The sequence below is a fragment of the Leptopilina boulardi genome, unplaced genomic scaffold, assembly GCF_019393585.1.
Source record: "Leptopilina boulardi isolate dan_hultmark-lab unplaced genomic scaffold, ZJU_Lbou_2.1 LbouV2_266, whole genome shotgun sequence".
Taxonomy (NCBI): domain Eukaryota; kingdom Metazoa; phylum Arthropoda; class Insecta; order Hymenoptera; family Figitidae; genus Leptopilina; species Leptopilina boulardi.
This window is the reverse complement of record NW_026137825.1, coordinates 916,054-930,824: the sequence shown is the minus strand read 5'-3', so window position 1 is coordinate 930,824 and position 14,771 is coordinate 916,054. Positions and strand designations below refer to the sequence as shown.

General features: G+C 21.7%; 3 protein-coding genes across 5 annotated transcripts in view; 2 read left to right on the top strand and 1 right to left on the bottom strand.

The window, feature by feature from the left end:
* The window catches only part of LOC127281364 (ATP synthase lipid-binding protein, mitochondrial), a 98,876-nt gene that overhangs the window by 42,124 nt on the left and 41,981 nt on the right, over window positions 1-14,771 (top strand). The window contains exon 1 of one of the 3 annotated variants that reach the window (XM_051305052.1): window positions 2,670-2,682. The exons of 1 other annotated variant lie outside the window; for it this stretch is intronic. The gene's annotated coding sequence lies outside the window, so the exon portion shown is untranslated. Of the gene's footprint in view, window positions 1-2,669; window positions 2,683-8,587; window positions 8,601-14,771 lie in introns of those variants that run through there. One more of the 3 variants, XM_051305050.1, reaches the window with a different exon arrangement.
* Window positions 1,088-8,446, top strand: LOC127281361 (ras-related protein Rab-11A). The gene is made up of 5 exons (XM_051305045.1): window positions 1,088-1,494; window positions 3,914-4,109; window positions 4,631-4,905; window positions 5,826-5,982; window positions 7,669-8,446. The coding sequence occupies exons 1-4, from the start codon at window positions 1,455-1,457 to the stop codon at window positions 5,960-5,962; spliced, it is 648 nt and encodes a 215-aa protein (XP_051161002.1). The 5' UTR covers window positions 1,088-1,454; the 3' UTR covers window positions 5,963-5,982; window positions 7,669-8,446.
* On the bottom strand, window positions 11,973-14,640 carry LOC127281354 (vacuolar protein sorting-associated protein 72 homolog). The gene is made up of 4 exons (XM_051305036.1): window positions 14,397-14,640; window positions 13,087-13,490; window positions 12,596-12,974; window positions 11,973-12,523 (listed from the first exon to the last, which is right to left on the bottom strand). Exons 1-4 carry the CDS (start codon window positions 14,528-14,530, stop codon window positions 12,289-12,291), a joined length of 1,152 nt encoding a protein of 383 aa, XP_051160993.1. The 5' UTR covers window positions 14,531-14,640; the 3' UTR covers window positions 11,973-12,288.

The window sequence follows — 14,771 nt, the reverse complement described above, 5'->3', positions numbered from 1 at the left end:
CCATGGTAACCTGCAGGCAGCCAAAAAGGTGTGAGAGCGCCTTAATTCAACTTGTTCAAATTTGAATTTAAACGAATTTTAAAATAACCCAATGTCAATATGGCGCCTAATTAAAAAAAATTTTTAAAAATGTCCCTAATTCAACTTGTCCAAATTTGAATTTAAACGAATTGTAAAATAATCCACTTACAATATGGCGCCTAATTCAAAAAAATTTTGAAAAAAATGTCCCTAATTCAACTTTTACAAATTTGAATTTATACGAATTGTAAAATAAACCAATGTCAATATGGCGCCTAATTCAAAAAAATTTCTTTAATTCTATTTGTCCAAATTTGAATTTAAACTAATTGTAAAATAAAGGCTCTTGCACACCTCTCTTATGGCGCACTCACACCCTTTTGGCTGCCTGTCTGGCTGCAGGTTACCATGGCAACGCACGGGTGAAAGTGAGACAGAAAATTTGAATATCCAAATTTTCTGTTACACTCACTCTCATGCGTTGCCATGGTAACCTGCAAGCAGCCAAAAAGGTGTGAGAGCGCCTTTATTCTTGTATGTTTTCGGCGTGGTGGGAGGCTACCTGTGCAGGCAGCCGGAGGTGTGCGAGCGCCTTAAACCAATGACAATATGGCGCCTAATTCGAAAAAAAATTTCCTTAATTCTATTTGTTCAAATTTTAATTTAAACGGAATTGTATATTAGTTTAATAATCTCGAATTTTCAAAGAAACAATTGTGAATTTATCATCTAACTTTCAGTTATCCTAATATAAATGTACGTATTAAATGGAAAACACCCTGATTTGAATTTGTCCTAATTTTTATTTCTTGCACAAGTTACCCAGCCCTGTCAGATTGTCATGGTAACGTACAAGAGTAAAAGAGAAAGACAAATTCACTCACAAAAATACAAAGAAAAACCTCTCAAATGTGACAGTTTGATAAAACTGAAAATTGAGAAAGAAAAACGTCCAAAATATGACACTTACATGTGAATGAACCCTAAAGACAATGTTCAAACGACAATTGCGCCTCTAGTGGGAAAATTAAAATCGCGCAGCTGATGAATAGTGCGCATGAGTGAACAATCTATTTGGAGGGGCGTAGAAAGGAAAGGAGGCCATATTGTACAGTTAAATTGAAAGAAAGAAAAATAATTTATCGTGCCCTTGTGAAGTTGCGACAATATTAAAAATTTTTATTCAATTCTCGCGTCATTCATTAGTGTACTAATTCAATTATAAATAATAGTGAAGAAAAGTGAATTTTTTTTTTGCCTAAATAAAATACAGGAGCCTTTATTTGGCTCCTTGTCTTTTTTTGTTGTATATATATATATATATATATACATACATATATATATAAATACACAGAGAGAGTATACGGATCTCGTTATATTCGATCTAAAGAACACGTCCCTATAAACCAAGGAGTTATTTGCTGATCACCAAAATGGGCACTCGAGACGACGAATACGATTATTTATTTAAAGGTAAGTGGTAATTAAATGTCTCTGCTCCTAACCCCCCTTTTTTTTTATTCGACCATTTTTTTTTTCGACTTGTGTAAAAAAAAAAACTGCTGTTATACATCGTTGGGTCGTTGACGAAGATCGTTGACATTGAAGGCGTAGATCGACAAGTATAATAATTGTGAAAAAAAAGCTAATCAAGATAATTAATATTCACGTTTAGTCGCGACGATGTCTTCTCAAAGAGGAAATCCCTCTTCGATTTGTTTCGAAATGGAAAAAAAAAATCGCTCTCCTGTCATTGACATTTCTCATCATGACATTCACCGTAAAATCCCACTTCACTTTTAAAAAATCATTTTGATGATGTCATCAATATTCGTCACTAATGGAAACTATTGGTTTCGCGAATCGGTCTCTCCCCACCACCAACCCCTTTTTTATTATTATTATTATTATTATTATTATTATTATTTCTTTTTTGACTTGGAAAAAAAAATAATTTCGAAATTACGAGCTTGACCTTTTCTGTCAAAAACTTGTGACACGTGTAACACTAAAATGACGTTGATGATGGACTAGAAAAAAATTCGATTGTGAAAACAATATATATCAGTATTATTAAATTTGTTAATTAAAAAAATCATTTTTTTTTCTTTCGGAAATTTTCTTTTTTGAATTATTATTTATTTACAATTCGTTAAAAAAAAAAGAAAATTTGAAAACGATCATAAATATTTGTTTAATATTTTTAAATACTTTCAATTTACAATTCTTTACGAGAATTATTGATATATAGTTATGTATATAGATATAGATATGTATATATATATGTTATAGATTGAAATGGTTTTATTCGCAGTGTCATTGAGTTTTAATTTTGCAATGAAAGAGCTAAAGATAATTTTTAATGTTTATTAAACATTTCTTTCTTTTTTTTTCTTTTTTTTTTCAATTTTATTCATAATTGATTCTTTTCTCTCTTTTGTCACATTCGACCTTGTGTATAAATTAGAAAGTAATAATTATTAAAATATATTTTTTAATCCTAGACAAATTTGCTGTTTTCTTCTTTATTTTACAAAAAAAAAAATTTTTTTTTTAATTCGAAAACTAGGGTTAAATATTTAAAACCGAAAATTTTCTTTTTTTTTTAAATAAAATTAATTAATTAATAATTACAGTTTAAAAATAAATGTTTTTTTTTCTCTTCTAAATAAAATTAATAATTAAATTAATTACAATTTTAAAAATAAATAATGAAGATGAGATTAATTTGCTTTTTTATTTTATTTATTTATTATTAGTATTTTTATTATGATTATTATTATTATTTTATTATTATTATTATTATTATTTTATCATTATTATTTTATTATTATTTTATTATTATTATTATTATTATTTTATTAGTTCTATGAAAATTAATGAAAATGAGAATATAAACTTTTCAAAAAAAAGATTAAAAATTATTCATAAATTTGGAGAATAGTAATAATAATAATAAAGATATAATAAATGCCAATTAGAGAATTTGAAACTAACCATCAAAGATAAATTTATGTGAAATTTAAAAATAACCGAGCACTCGGAAGATAAATGTAAGAAAACTTGGATGATAAGAGGAGCAAAAGACGAGAGAAAGAGATTGAAAATCGAGAAAAAAAAATGCAATGATTATAAAGGAGAAAATTGAATAAATGATATTTAAAAGAAACAATTAATTTTTTAAAAGGGAATTAATTTTTTTTAAAAGAACAAAAAAAAAAAAAATTGTTCCTTATCTATATTGAAATTTTATTTTTCTTTTAATTTCTTCTTTTATATTATTGTAAATTATTTTATTTATTTTCTATTAATTTTATTATTATTATTATTATTATTATTATTACTAATTATTGTTATTATTTTTATTATTTTTATTATTTATTATATTATTATACTATTATATTATTTTTATTATTTATTATATTATTATACTATTATATAATTTTTAATATTTTATTTCAATTATTAGTATTTTTTTTATTTATTTTTTTTTTAAATTAAATTTTTAAATTGAATTAATAAAAATTTAAAATCATGTAAAAAAAAAGTAGAGCATTTTTTAAGGTCCACGCGATTTTTTTGTGTTTTTTTTTTATTTTTTTTATTTTCTTATCTACCGTTGTTCTCTTGATTTTTTTTTCTTTCTTTTATGTAAATGATCAATGCTTACAACCAATTGAACTTGTGACACAAGCACGTGTTATTTCTCTCTCTCTCTCCCTCTCTCTTTGTTGCCTATTGTCAATTTGTAATCCATGATTCACATTAAATGGTACAACATATATTTTTTTTTTTATATATGTGTGTGTGTGAATATATATATATATATATATTTCTGTTTCATGTCATCGAAATCTGAGACTTTTGCATTTGTCATTTTTTTTTTTTTCAGTGGTTCTCATTGGTGATTCGGGAGTTGGTAAGAGTAATCTTCTCTCACGATTTACACGCAATGAATTCAATCTTGAATCAAAATCAACGATTGGAGTTGAATTTGCCACTCGTAGCATACAAGTTGATAGTAAAACGATTAAGGCCCAAATATGGGACACGGCTGGACAAGAACGTTATCGTGCTATTACGTCAGCGTAAGTTAAAATTAAATTTTTTTTGAAAATTAATTTTAATTTAATTAATTAATTTTTTTTGTTGAAAATAGAATAATATTTAAATTTAGGTAATAAATGAAATAAAATTTATTATATATTTCGTTTTTAAAAATTTTTAAATAGTAAATTTATTTTCTTTTTTCGTTTCATGGTAAAAATAATATTAATTAAAAATTATTATTATTAAAATAATCGAATTATTAAAATTACAAATTATTAATTTAAATTACTAAAAATTATTCATGTACATAATTTTATTTTAATTTTTAAAAAAAATTCTTTACTATTTGATATTGAATTGAAATTGTATATTTAATTTTTTATTTTTTGACTAAATTTCTCTGTTTTATGGTAAAAAAGAATTTACTAAAATTTAAAGTAAAAAGAATTTACTAATTTACTAAAAATTATTAATCTTAATTACTGTAAATTTATTTTTAAAAAAAAAGTCATATTTGATATTTATTCAAAATAAAAATTGTTTTTTTTTTTCTTTTTAGCTACTATCGAGGTGCAGTTGGAGCATTATTGGTTTATGATATAGCAAAGCATTTGACATATGAAAATGTTGAACGATGGTTGCGAGAATTGCGAGATCATGCCGATCAGAATATTGTAATAATGTTGGTCGGAAACAAATCTGACCTAAGGCATTTGAGAGCTGTGCCCACTGACGAAGCCAAAGTATTTGCCGAAAGAAATGGCCTCTCATTCATCGAGACCTCTGCCTTAGACTCGACTAATGTTGAGACGGCATTTCAAAATATTTTAACCGGTAATTAAAAAAAAAAAGTTTCTAAAAAAAATTATTTTTTTTCTTTTTATTATTTATTTATTAAACGGACTAAGCTTTTTTGTACAAACTAAAAAAAAAAAATACAATACAAAATTTGAATACAATAGAAATGAATCAAAAGAAAAATTAGGCTGAGTTATTGTTATCATTAGTAAAATATTAACAGATAAAAGAGTCCGTAATTCTGACTTAAACTTAGAAAATGAATTAGAAAAAAAAGTCAACAAGATTACCCTCTCTAAATAATCTATTATACAAAAAATTATAATAATTTGTTCTACTTTCTTTATTATATTATTATTTCACTATGAAATTATTTTATTAATTAATATTATTATTTTACTATAATTATTTTATTAATTAATATTATTATTTTACTATAATTATTTTATTAATTAATATTATTATTTTATTATTATTATTACTATTATTTTATTACTACTAAAAAATATAAAATATGAAACAAAAACACTATTTGCAAATAATATACGATTTGTTTTTCTTTTTTTCTTTTAAAAAATTGTAATAATTTATACTATTTATTTTCATATATTTATAAATCAATTTCTTTATTTTTATACTACTTATTTTTCCATCTATTTCTATTCTTTTTCTATTTTTATTTTATTGTTTTCTTTTTTTTTTCTTTTTTTTATTATTGGATAAAAAAAGTGGAAATAATATTTATTTAACAAGTAAACTTAAAAAAATAATATATTTACATAATATTCATATAAAAATCTAATAATAATAATTAGGGTGACTACAAAAAACAATTTGCGAAGAAAATTTAAAGCTATTTTCTACCTAATTTTAAAAAACATTTCATTTAGCTGATAAAATTTTTCTTTTTTTTTAGAAATATTGTTTTTGTTTACTTATTTTTGTTTCGTTTACAGAAATTTATAGAATCGTCTCGCAAAAGCAGATAAGAGATCCTCCCGAAGGTGACACTATCCGACCACAGAATGTAGAACCAATCGACGTTAAACCGACAATGAGTTCAGATGGAATGCGCAAACAATGCTGCCAGTGACTCTCCTCACACTTTAACATGTAAGTGTGCTCGTAAGCTGTAAGGCCCATGTTTTTACAATCAAAAAAAAAGAAAAAAAAAATTAATCATGTATTATACTATTTTTTACATATATAGATCATTATTATTATTATTATTATTATTGCAATTATTACAATTAATTATCATTATTACTATTATTTTTATTACACTATTATTTAATGAGATCGCGCCAAGAAATGAGGATTATAATTATATATACATCTGAATCGATAGATCTGACTCGAATAAAAAATTATGTTTTAATCTAGATTAAAAATTAATTGGATTTTTAATTACTTGTGAAGTAATTGTAACCCTTCCTTTTATTTATTTAGATATATAAATTATAGAAATGAAAATTCAATCAAAAAAAGAAAATAAGAGGAGAATAAAAATATTTTTTATTTAAATTTGCAAAATTTTAAATGATTCAATTTTGTTTTGTTTATTTAAAAATTTATTTAATTCATTACAATGTAGGAGTTTATAAAATATTTGTAAAAGAAAAAGAAAAATGTCTTTTAATGCATAAAACACAGTATTTAAAATTTATAAAAAAAAACAGTTTTCTTAAAACTATTTATTAAAAGATAAAATTTTTTTTAAAAAACCGAAATATTTTCTAATAACAATAATAGAATATTATTAATAATAAAGCATTTATTTATTTACACTTGAATGAAGCGAAATCTTTTTGTAATACAAAGTACTTAAGAAAAGTTAATAAAATTACAAAAATTAATATGACAAAAAGAAAAAAGAATATTTTATTACAAATCATAATTTAAATTGCAAATTTATTAAAATTAAATAAAAACTCGAACATTAAATTCGTTATTACATTAATTCATTTCCCTTGGATTGAATTTTTATATCTATAAATTAATTATTAATTAATTTAATTATATATATGTACGTAAAAAAATGAAAAGAGCAATAATACAAAAAAAAAATTAATTTCTTGGCCATCTCAATGATTTTATTGAATAGAAAAATAAAAAAAAAAACAAATATCAATGAAAAATTATTTTTCATTTATAGAAAAAATTCATCCGGGGATAGAAATCGAAAAATTTATTTAAAAAATTGAAATACTAAATAAATTTTTATTGTAAATATTTAATATTTTTTTTGTTTTTCACCTTTTAATTACATCAATTTATTCAAAAATAACAAATAATAATAATAAATAAATAAAATCAAAAAGTGGATAAAAATAATAAAATAATTTTTTCGAATTTTGCAAAAAGGAAAAATTTTTTGTTAATATTTTTTTTTTATACAAAATCTTTACAAAAATTAAAAAAAAATTCGATTTCCATTCTTATTGATAAATTTAAATTTAGAGTATTTTTTTCCAAATAATTAAGAATAAAAGAATAAGAAAACTAAAGAAGAAATTAAAAAGAAAAGAAATTCGATTTCCATTCTTATTGATAAATTTAAATTTAGAGTATTTTTTTTCCAAATAATTAAGAATAAAAGAATAAGAAAACTAAAAAAGAATTTAATAAGAAAAGAAATTAAAAACAAAAGAATTTATAATAAGAAAAAGAAAGAAATAAAGAATTTAAAAATGAATCAACAATGAAAAAATGAAATTTCTAAATAGAAAACAAAGAAAAAAAAAATTTTTTTATTATTATTATTTACTCGGGAAGTTCGAATGACAATTGTTTTTACAGAAGCAGTTACACTGAGGGAGGGAGGAGGGAAGTGGTGACCGGCGATAATTATAGCAGGTGCGTGATCGCACGAGAACTAAGACTATGGGTACGGGGCCTATAATCCCGTACGCTAGGGGTTTTTTTTTTTTTTTTTAATTAATTAATTAATAAAAGACAACAAACATGGAGAAAAAAAAACCCCATCGATGTGAGGGGGAGCCGCAGACTGCTAAATAAAAAAAAAATCACAGCAAATAGAAAGAAAGAAATAAGAAAAATACTTATGCGATTTTTAGCGATCGTCGTAAAATCTTTTTTGATCGCTCATCGAAACACATTTACACACACATATATATATATATAAAAAAAACATAAACAAAAAAACATCTTATATTTTAATTCTTCCTCTATTTCCTCCCATGTCCTCCCTCCTCTCCATTAAACAAAAAAACAAAGTGAAAAAAAAAATTAATAAATAAAAATTTATTAATTATTAAAGTAATTAATAAAAAAAAAATCTATTAATTATTAAATTAATTAATAAAGAAAAATCTACATATAATTATGTGTATAATCATGTACGAATTGCAATATATTTGTTCAAAAAAAAAAAAAAAAAAAACACACGAAACACAAACATGGAAAAAAAACAAAATAATTTGTTACTATAATTAAATGTTGTATTGCCGCTTCTTTATAATTAGGAGTGTGAATGGTTTACGAATCGAATATAGAAATGTCACTATTCGCCAACTTATACATATTATATATAAAAAAAAAAACATATATATATAGACGTCAATTTATTTTTATTTTCACACATAATGAATAAAAAAAAAAAAGAAAAACGGGGGAATAATAAATTTTTTATGCAAAAAAAAAAATTTTTTTTCCTATAAAAAAAAACACTAATTTTTTCAACGAGAAAAAAAAGATTTGTTTTTTTTTCTTTTACTAAAAAACAAAAAATTCTTCTTTTTTCTATTATTGAGAAATATTTTTTTTCTGAAAAAAAAATTTATATTCTTTTTTTGCCTATTGAAAAAAGGAGTGATTTTTTTTTTTTTCAAAGAAGGAAAATTTTTTTCGTTTGGGAAATTTTTTTTTCAGAAACAAACGTTTTTGTTTTTATCTAGGAAATATTGAAATAATAATAAATTTCTTTTAAAAAGGAAAAAAGAAAAAAAAGAGAAGTGTCTAAAAAAAATTATTTAGTGCTTTTTTTAAAAAAGCAAAAATTGAAGAGAAAAAAAAAGTTTTTTTTTGTAAACTCTGGGTAAAAAAAATTAGTTTTTCAAAAAAGAAAAAAAAGTTATTTTCAAAAATAAGAGAAAAGGAAAAAAAAATCATTTTATTTTTAGTAAAAAAAAAAGAAAGGAGAAAAGAAATGTTTTTTCTAAATGTAAATTTTGAAAAATAATTTTATTATTTCGATAGCCATAAATTCTCAAGGGAAGGAATTTTAATTTTTTCAAAAATTGCTTTTTTACCAATTTTATTTTTGTTATCAGACAAATAAAAAAGGGATAATAATTTAAATAAATTCTCAAGAGAAGGAATTTTAATTTTTTAAAAATTGCTTTTTTACCAATTTTATTTTTGTTACAAAAAAAAAACAAGAAGTAAAATAATTAAAATAAATTCTCAAGAGAAGAAATTTTAATTCGAAAAAATTACTTTTGTCACAAAATTATTTTAATTATTTAATAATAATTCAAAAAAAATTCTCAAAAGGAAGGAATTTTAATTCGAAAAAAATTGTTTTTGTCTCAAAATTGTTTTTGTTAACAAAAAGGGAAAATAATTTAAAAAAAAAATTCAAGGGAAGAAATTTTAATTCGAAAAAATTTGTTTTTGTTACAAAAAAAAAAACAAAAAAGTAAAATAATTAAAATAAATTCTCAAGAGAAGAAATTTTAATTCGAAAAAATTATTTTTGTCACAAAATTATTTTTGTTACCCCAAAATTATTTTAATTATTTAATAATAATTCAAAAAAAATTCTCAAAAGGAAGGAATTTTAATTCGAAAAAAGTTGTTTTTGTCTCAAAATTGTTTTTGTTAACAAAAAGGGAAAATTTAAAAAAAAAAATTCAAGGGAAGAAATTTTAATTCGAAAAAAATTTGTTTTTGTTACAAAAAAAAAACAAAAAAGTAAAATAATTGAAATAAATTTTCAAGAGAAGTAATTTTAATTTTTAAAAAAATTGTTTTTGTTTATCAAAAAAAAGGAAAAAATTTAAATAAATTCTCTATATAAGGAATTTTAATTCAGAAAATTTGTTTTTTTACTAAAAAAACAAAAAAAAAGGGGAAATAAACAAGAAAGTAAAAAATTGATATTATATATTAGAAAATAATTAATAATAAATAAAAAAAAAATGCTTGGGAAGGTTTTGAGGTCTAGAATATGTACAACATTTTAATAATAATAAAATGAAGAGAAAAAAAAAACACAAAAGTAATCGAATAAAGATGTTTAATTCGATTCAACGCTATTCTGAATGCCCTTTTTTTATTTCTAAGGAAATATATAAAATTATATTATATATTATAATAAAAAAAAAAAAGAAATGTAAAAACATTTTTAAAAAAAAAAAAAAGTAAATCTCTGCGAGCAGTGTTGATGATCAATTTTTTTTTTCTTTTTCTACACATACACAAATACACAACAAAAAGACACCCTTCAGTCGTACCGCAATTATAAAAAAAAAAAAAACAAAAAACAAAAAAAGCAAATATGTAACAAAAGCATACGTTTAAGAACGCGAATTTAGGAAATAAATTTTGTGAATATTTGAGGTGTTTTACGCTTTTTTGTGCACTAAATCACGAGAGATTAAAAAACAAAGTGAAATACACACGCGCGCGCGAAGCATATAATTATGCTTTTTTAAAAAAAAAAAAATGTGGACACAAATTATAAATAAATAATAAAAAAAAAAAGTACACCGTTGATGATAAAGAGAGAAAAAAAAAGAAGAGTGGAATTTTTTTTTTTTCTATTGTTATATAAATAAATCGACGAAATTTTTTTTTTCTTTCTCTCAACGAAATTTGGTTTTTATTAGGTAAAAAAAAAAAAAAAAAAAAAAAAAATTTTTAAATAGTGCGAAAAAAAAAGAATAAATCACGCCATTTTTTGGGTCTCTCATTCTCTCTCTCTTAGCGATTGTCTTTTAACTTTTAACACTGACTCGGAGGCTTTTGTTATCATCTAATTTTTTTTTTTGTTATTTTTTTTAGTGATTATTAATTTAATTCTTAAGTAAAAAAAAGAAAGAAAGGAGAAAAAGTGATTTCACTTATATTAAAGAATGCAAGAAAATTTTAATTGGTTTCTTTTTCCTTTGAAATCCTTCAAAATTATTATTTTTTTTTTCTATTCATGTAGATAGAAAATATATTTTGATAATTAATTATTTGTTAATTAAAATTGTTTTAATAATTTTAAATTTGTAGATAAAAAATTATTTGCTAATTAAATTTTTTTTTTAATAATTTCAAATTTTTAAATAACTTGAAATAATAATAATTATTAATTTTTGTATATTTTTATTATTATAATTATTAATTTTTGTATATTTTTATTATTATAATTATTAATTTTTCCATATTTTTATTATTATAGAATTATTAATAATTTTATTATACTAAATAAGTGAATAAAATAAGAAATAATGATAAAATTTTTCAATCTAAAATAAATAGTGTTTTTTTTTTTCTAAAAAATTCGTTTTTATTAAATACATTTTCGATGGGAAAAATTACAAAAGAATGTTTTGTCTCTTTTATATATAATTATATATATACGATGATAATTAACGGTAAAACTTAATCTAAGAACTAGAATATAAATTTTTCTAAAATCTATTCTATTTAGAAGTCGTAAAAATAAAAAAAAAAAAAATTTCTATTTATTATAAATTTACATTTTACAATTTTAAAAGTACGTTCGATTTTTAATTTTCTTAAATTTGTATTCAAATTTTCTCAAAAGCCTTTTCCTAATAAATATATAGTTTATATATTTACAAATCGAAAAAATTTGCAGAACTATGTACGAGAAAAAAATTTACTTATTTTCAAAAAAATTTGTCTCTTTTTTCAAAAAAAAAAAAAAATTTCGAAAAATAATGTTTCTTTTATTATTTTATAATAAAAAAAAATTATCGCCTTTTAAATTTTATCCAACGATAAATTTTCCTAATAAAAAATAGGAAAAATTAAAAATTCATTTTTTATTATTCAAAACATTGATTTTCAAATGAAATTTTGTCTTTTTTTCTCAATAAAAAAAGAAATTCAAAAATAATTTTTTCCTTTATTTATTTATTTTATTTATTGTTTAATTATTTAAATATTATTTTATCAGAAATGTAAAGTAAATTGTCGCCTTTTAAATTTTACTGCTTCGTATTCAAAAGAAATATTTCATTTCTTTTTTAATATTCTGTACATTTACAAGTTTTGAATAGATTTTTTTACAAGAAATATAAAATGTAACTTTTTTTTTATGTATATATTAACAAGATTAATGAATGTACAGAAAAAAAAGAAAAATTGTCATCAAATTTGAAAAAGGATACTGTCTATAAAAAATTAGACATCATCTTGAACCTTGAGAAAAAGTAGCAGCTATGAAGATGCAATTGGCGCCGATGCTGATTCCAAACGAATGAGATTTCTCTGCGAACTATTATTATTCTTTTGTCTCCATTCAAGCCAACGTAATAAATTTGGATTTATATTTGAATCATTAATATCGGAACGCGCTTCCAATTGTTGATAATAAACATCGCGCAATAAACGAAATGTTTGTACATTTCTAAATGGTAAATTTGTCATTGGATCCATATATTTTGCTGGCAGTCTAAAAAAAAACATTTATTTATTAATTTCCCTTTTCAAAATAAAATAAAATTATTTGCAAAAAAAAATTAACCTTGTGATTGCGCATAAAGATTTTAATGTTGGCCTTGGCGCTGGAGTTTTCTTAAAAGCCTCATTAAATAATTGTTCATTTTCAAATGTAATAAATGTCCTTTCATATGAACCATTTGTTTTAATTTGCAATGTTTCCTTTGAATTTGGCGCCAATTCCTTTTCATTTGTCGTTTTTACAATCAATTTTTCCTCAATTATTTTCTCATCATCACCCTCAACATTTATTTTTTCATCTTCTTTTTCGCAAGTTTCAGTTTCTGTTTCTGAGAGAACAATAATTGGCATTGAAAACGATTGATAACGAATCATTGGCGTTAAATTTGTCTTTCGCACTGCCCTTGTATTTTTCTTTTCATTCTCCAATTTTTGATATTTTTCTACAAAAAAAGAAAACAAAATTCTTCAATAATAGTTAATAAATAAATTAAATAAAAAAAATAGTTTTAATTCTTTTTTTTTTTCTATATTTTTCGATAAAAATTTGTTTACCAAGTGATTTTAAATTTGCTTTCTCGGTAATTAATGCCTCTTCCAATAATTCCTCTTGCGTTGGCTTCCACGTGTCATTTTTAACAATTTTCACTTTTTTCCTTTGATCTTCATTACGTTCGCGTATTCTTTTTTGTGTTGCTGCCGATTTTGCCAATGTTGAACGACGAATTGATTTTCTCTCAGTACTATCAATTGATATACGATCGTGTTTTGGTGCTTTTGGCTTTTTTTCCTTTGGCGTTGATTGCAATTGTGTTGTTACATTTTTTGGCTCTTTATATGCTTTCGTTACTAATCTTCGTTTTCGTTTTGGATCCTCTTGCTCGTGATCCGAAACTGGTTCATCATTTTCATCAATACTAAAATCTGAATCGACTTCGTCTTCACCTTCGTCTTCGACTCTAAAAAGAAAAAAAAAACGAATCAATTACTCTCGTTTCAATTATATTTATAAAATTTATTTTTAAATATTTATATAGTTATTTTCAAAAAATATTCATTAAACTTTTTTCATTTATTAAAATAATAATTTATTAACCTTTTTCTTCCTTTTCTTATTAATTACTCTCGTTTCAATTATATTTATAAATTTATTTTTCAATATTTATAGTTATTTTCAAAAAATATTCATTAAATTTTTTTCATTCATTAAAATAATTAATAATTAATAATAATAATAATAATAATAATAATAATAAAATAATTAACCTTTTTCTTCAATAAAAAAAATTCTCTCGATCTTTTTTTTTTATTATTTTTTATTTTTATTAAAAATATTTATTGAATTTTTTTTTTTGTTCTATTAAAATAATTAACATTTATTTAATAATTTATTAACCTTCGTCTTTAATATTTAAAAAACAAATTTTTTGTCCGTTTTTTAAAAATAATAAATAATTGATTCAATTATATAAAACCCTCTTAACCTGTTTTCAATTCAAAAAAATCAATTTCTCTCGATCTATAATTATATTTATGGATTTTATTTTTTTCTAAAAATACCTTTTGAATTTTTGTTTTCTTTAAATAATTAATAATTTACTATTATTATTATTATTTATAGATTTTATTTATTATTAATATTTATTGAATTTTTTTATTTTTTTTAAATAAAATAATTTAAATTATAAACCTTCGCCTTGACAAAAAAAAAAAAAATCTCGATCTAATTATATTTTATAGAATTTTTTAATTAAAAAAAAATATTGAATTTTCTTTTGATTTTATTTAAAATTAATTTCAATTTTCTTACACAAAAAAATGAGATAAACTGCTCGTAAAATTTTTATAAATATATTTTTACTTACAAGTAATCATTGTCCTGTTCAGTTTCCTCGAAACCTCCATAAGTTGTTTTATAGAAATCATCTTCTTCCTCCTCATTGAGGAGTTTTGACATTTTACTCCCAGCATTTGAACGTCTTTCTCGCGATGACGCCATTATTACAACTATTTACTTCTTTTTTTTTTTATTTAAAAAAAAAACACAATTTTTCCTTTTTTTTAAATATATTTTCAACAAAATTTGATGGATTTGAGGTTATGATAAACATCAATGTGAATTCACAATATTTTTCGAAATTGCCCAATGTACGCATGCGCGAAATACAAAGCACCAGAAATGGATAGTCAGTAAATCAAAAAGTTAACTTAAAAGATCCGTAATGTAAAATTCGATATCT

Coding starts and splice junctions, on each gene's coding strand:
- LOC127281361 (XM_051305045.1), top strand. CDS start 1,455: ATGGGCACTCGAGACGACGAATACGATTATTTATTTAAAG. Junction 1,495..3,913: donor ATACGATTATTTATTTAAAG/GTAAGTGGTAAT, acceptor TTTTTTTTTCAG/TGGTTCTCATTGGTGATTCG. Junction 4,110..4,630: donor TATCGTGCTATTACGTCAGC/GTAAGTTAAAAT, acceptor TTTTCTTTTTAG/CTACTATCGAGGTGCAGTTG.
- LOC127281354 (XM_051305036.1), bottom strand. CDS start 14,530: ATGGCGTCATCGCGAGAAAGACGTTCAAATGCTGGGAGTAAAATGTCA. Junction 13,491..14,396: donor GAACAGGACAATGATTACTT/GTAAGTAAAAAT, acceptor TTTTCTTTTTAG/AGTCGAAGACGAAGGTGAAG. Junction 12,975..13,086: donor AGCAAATTTAAAATCACTTG/GTAAACAAATTT, acceptor CTTTTTTTGTAG/AAAAATATCAAAAATTGGAG.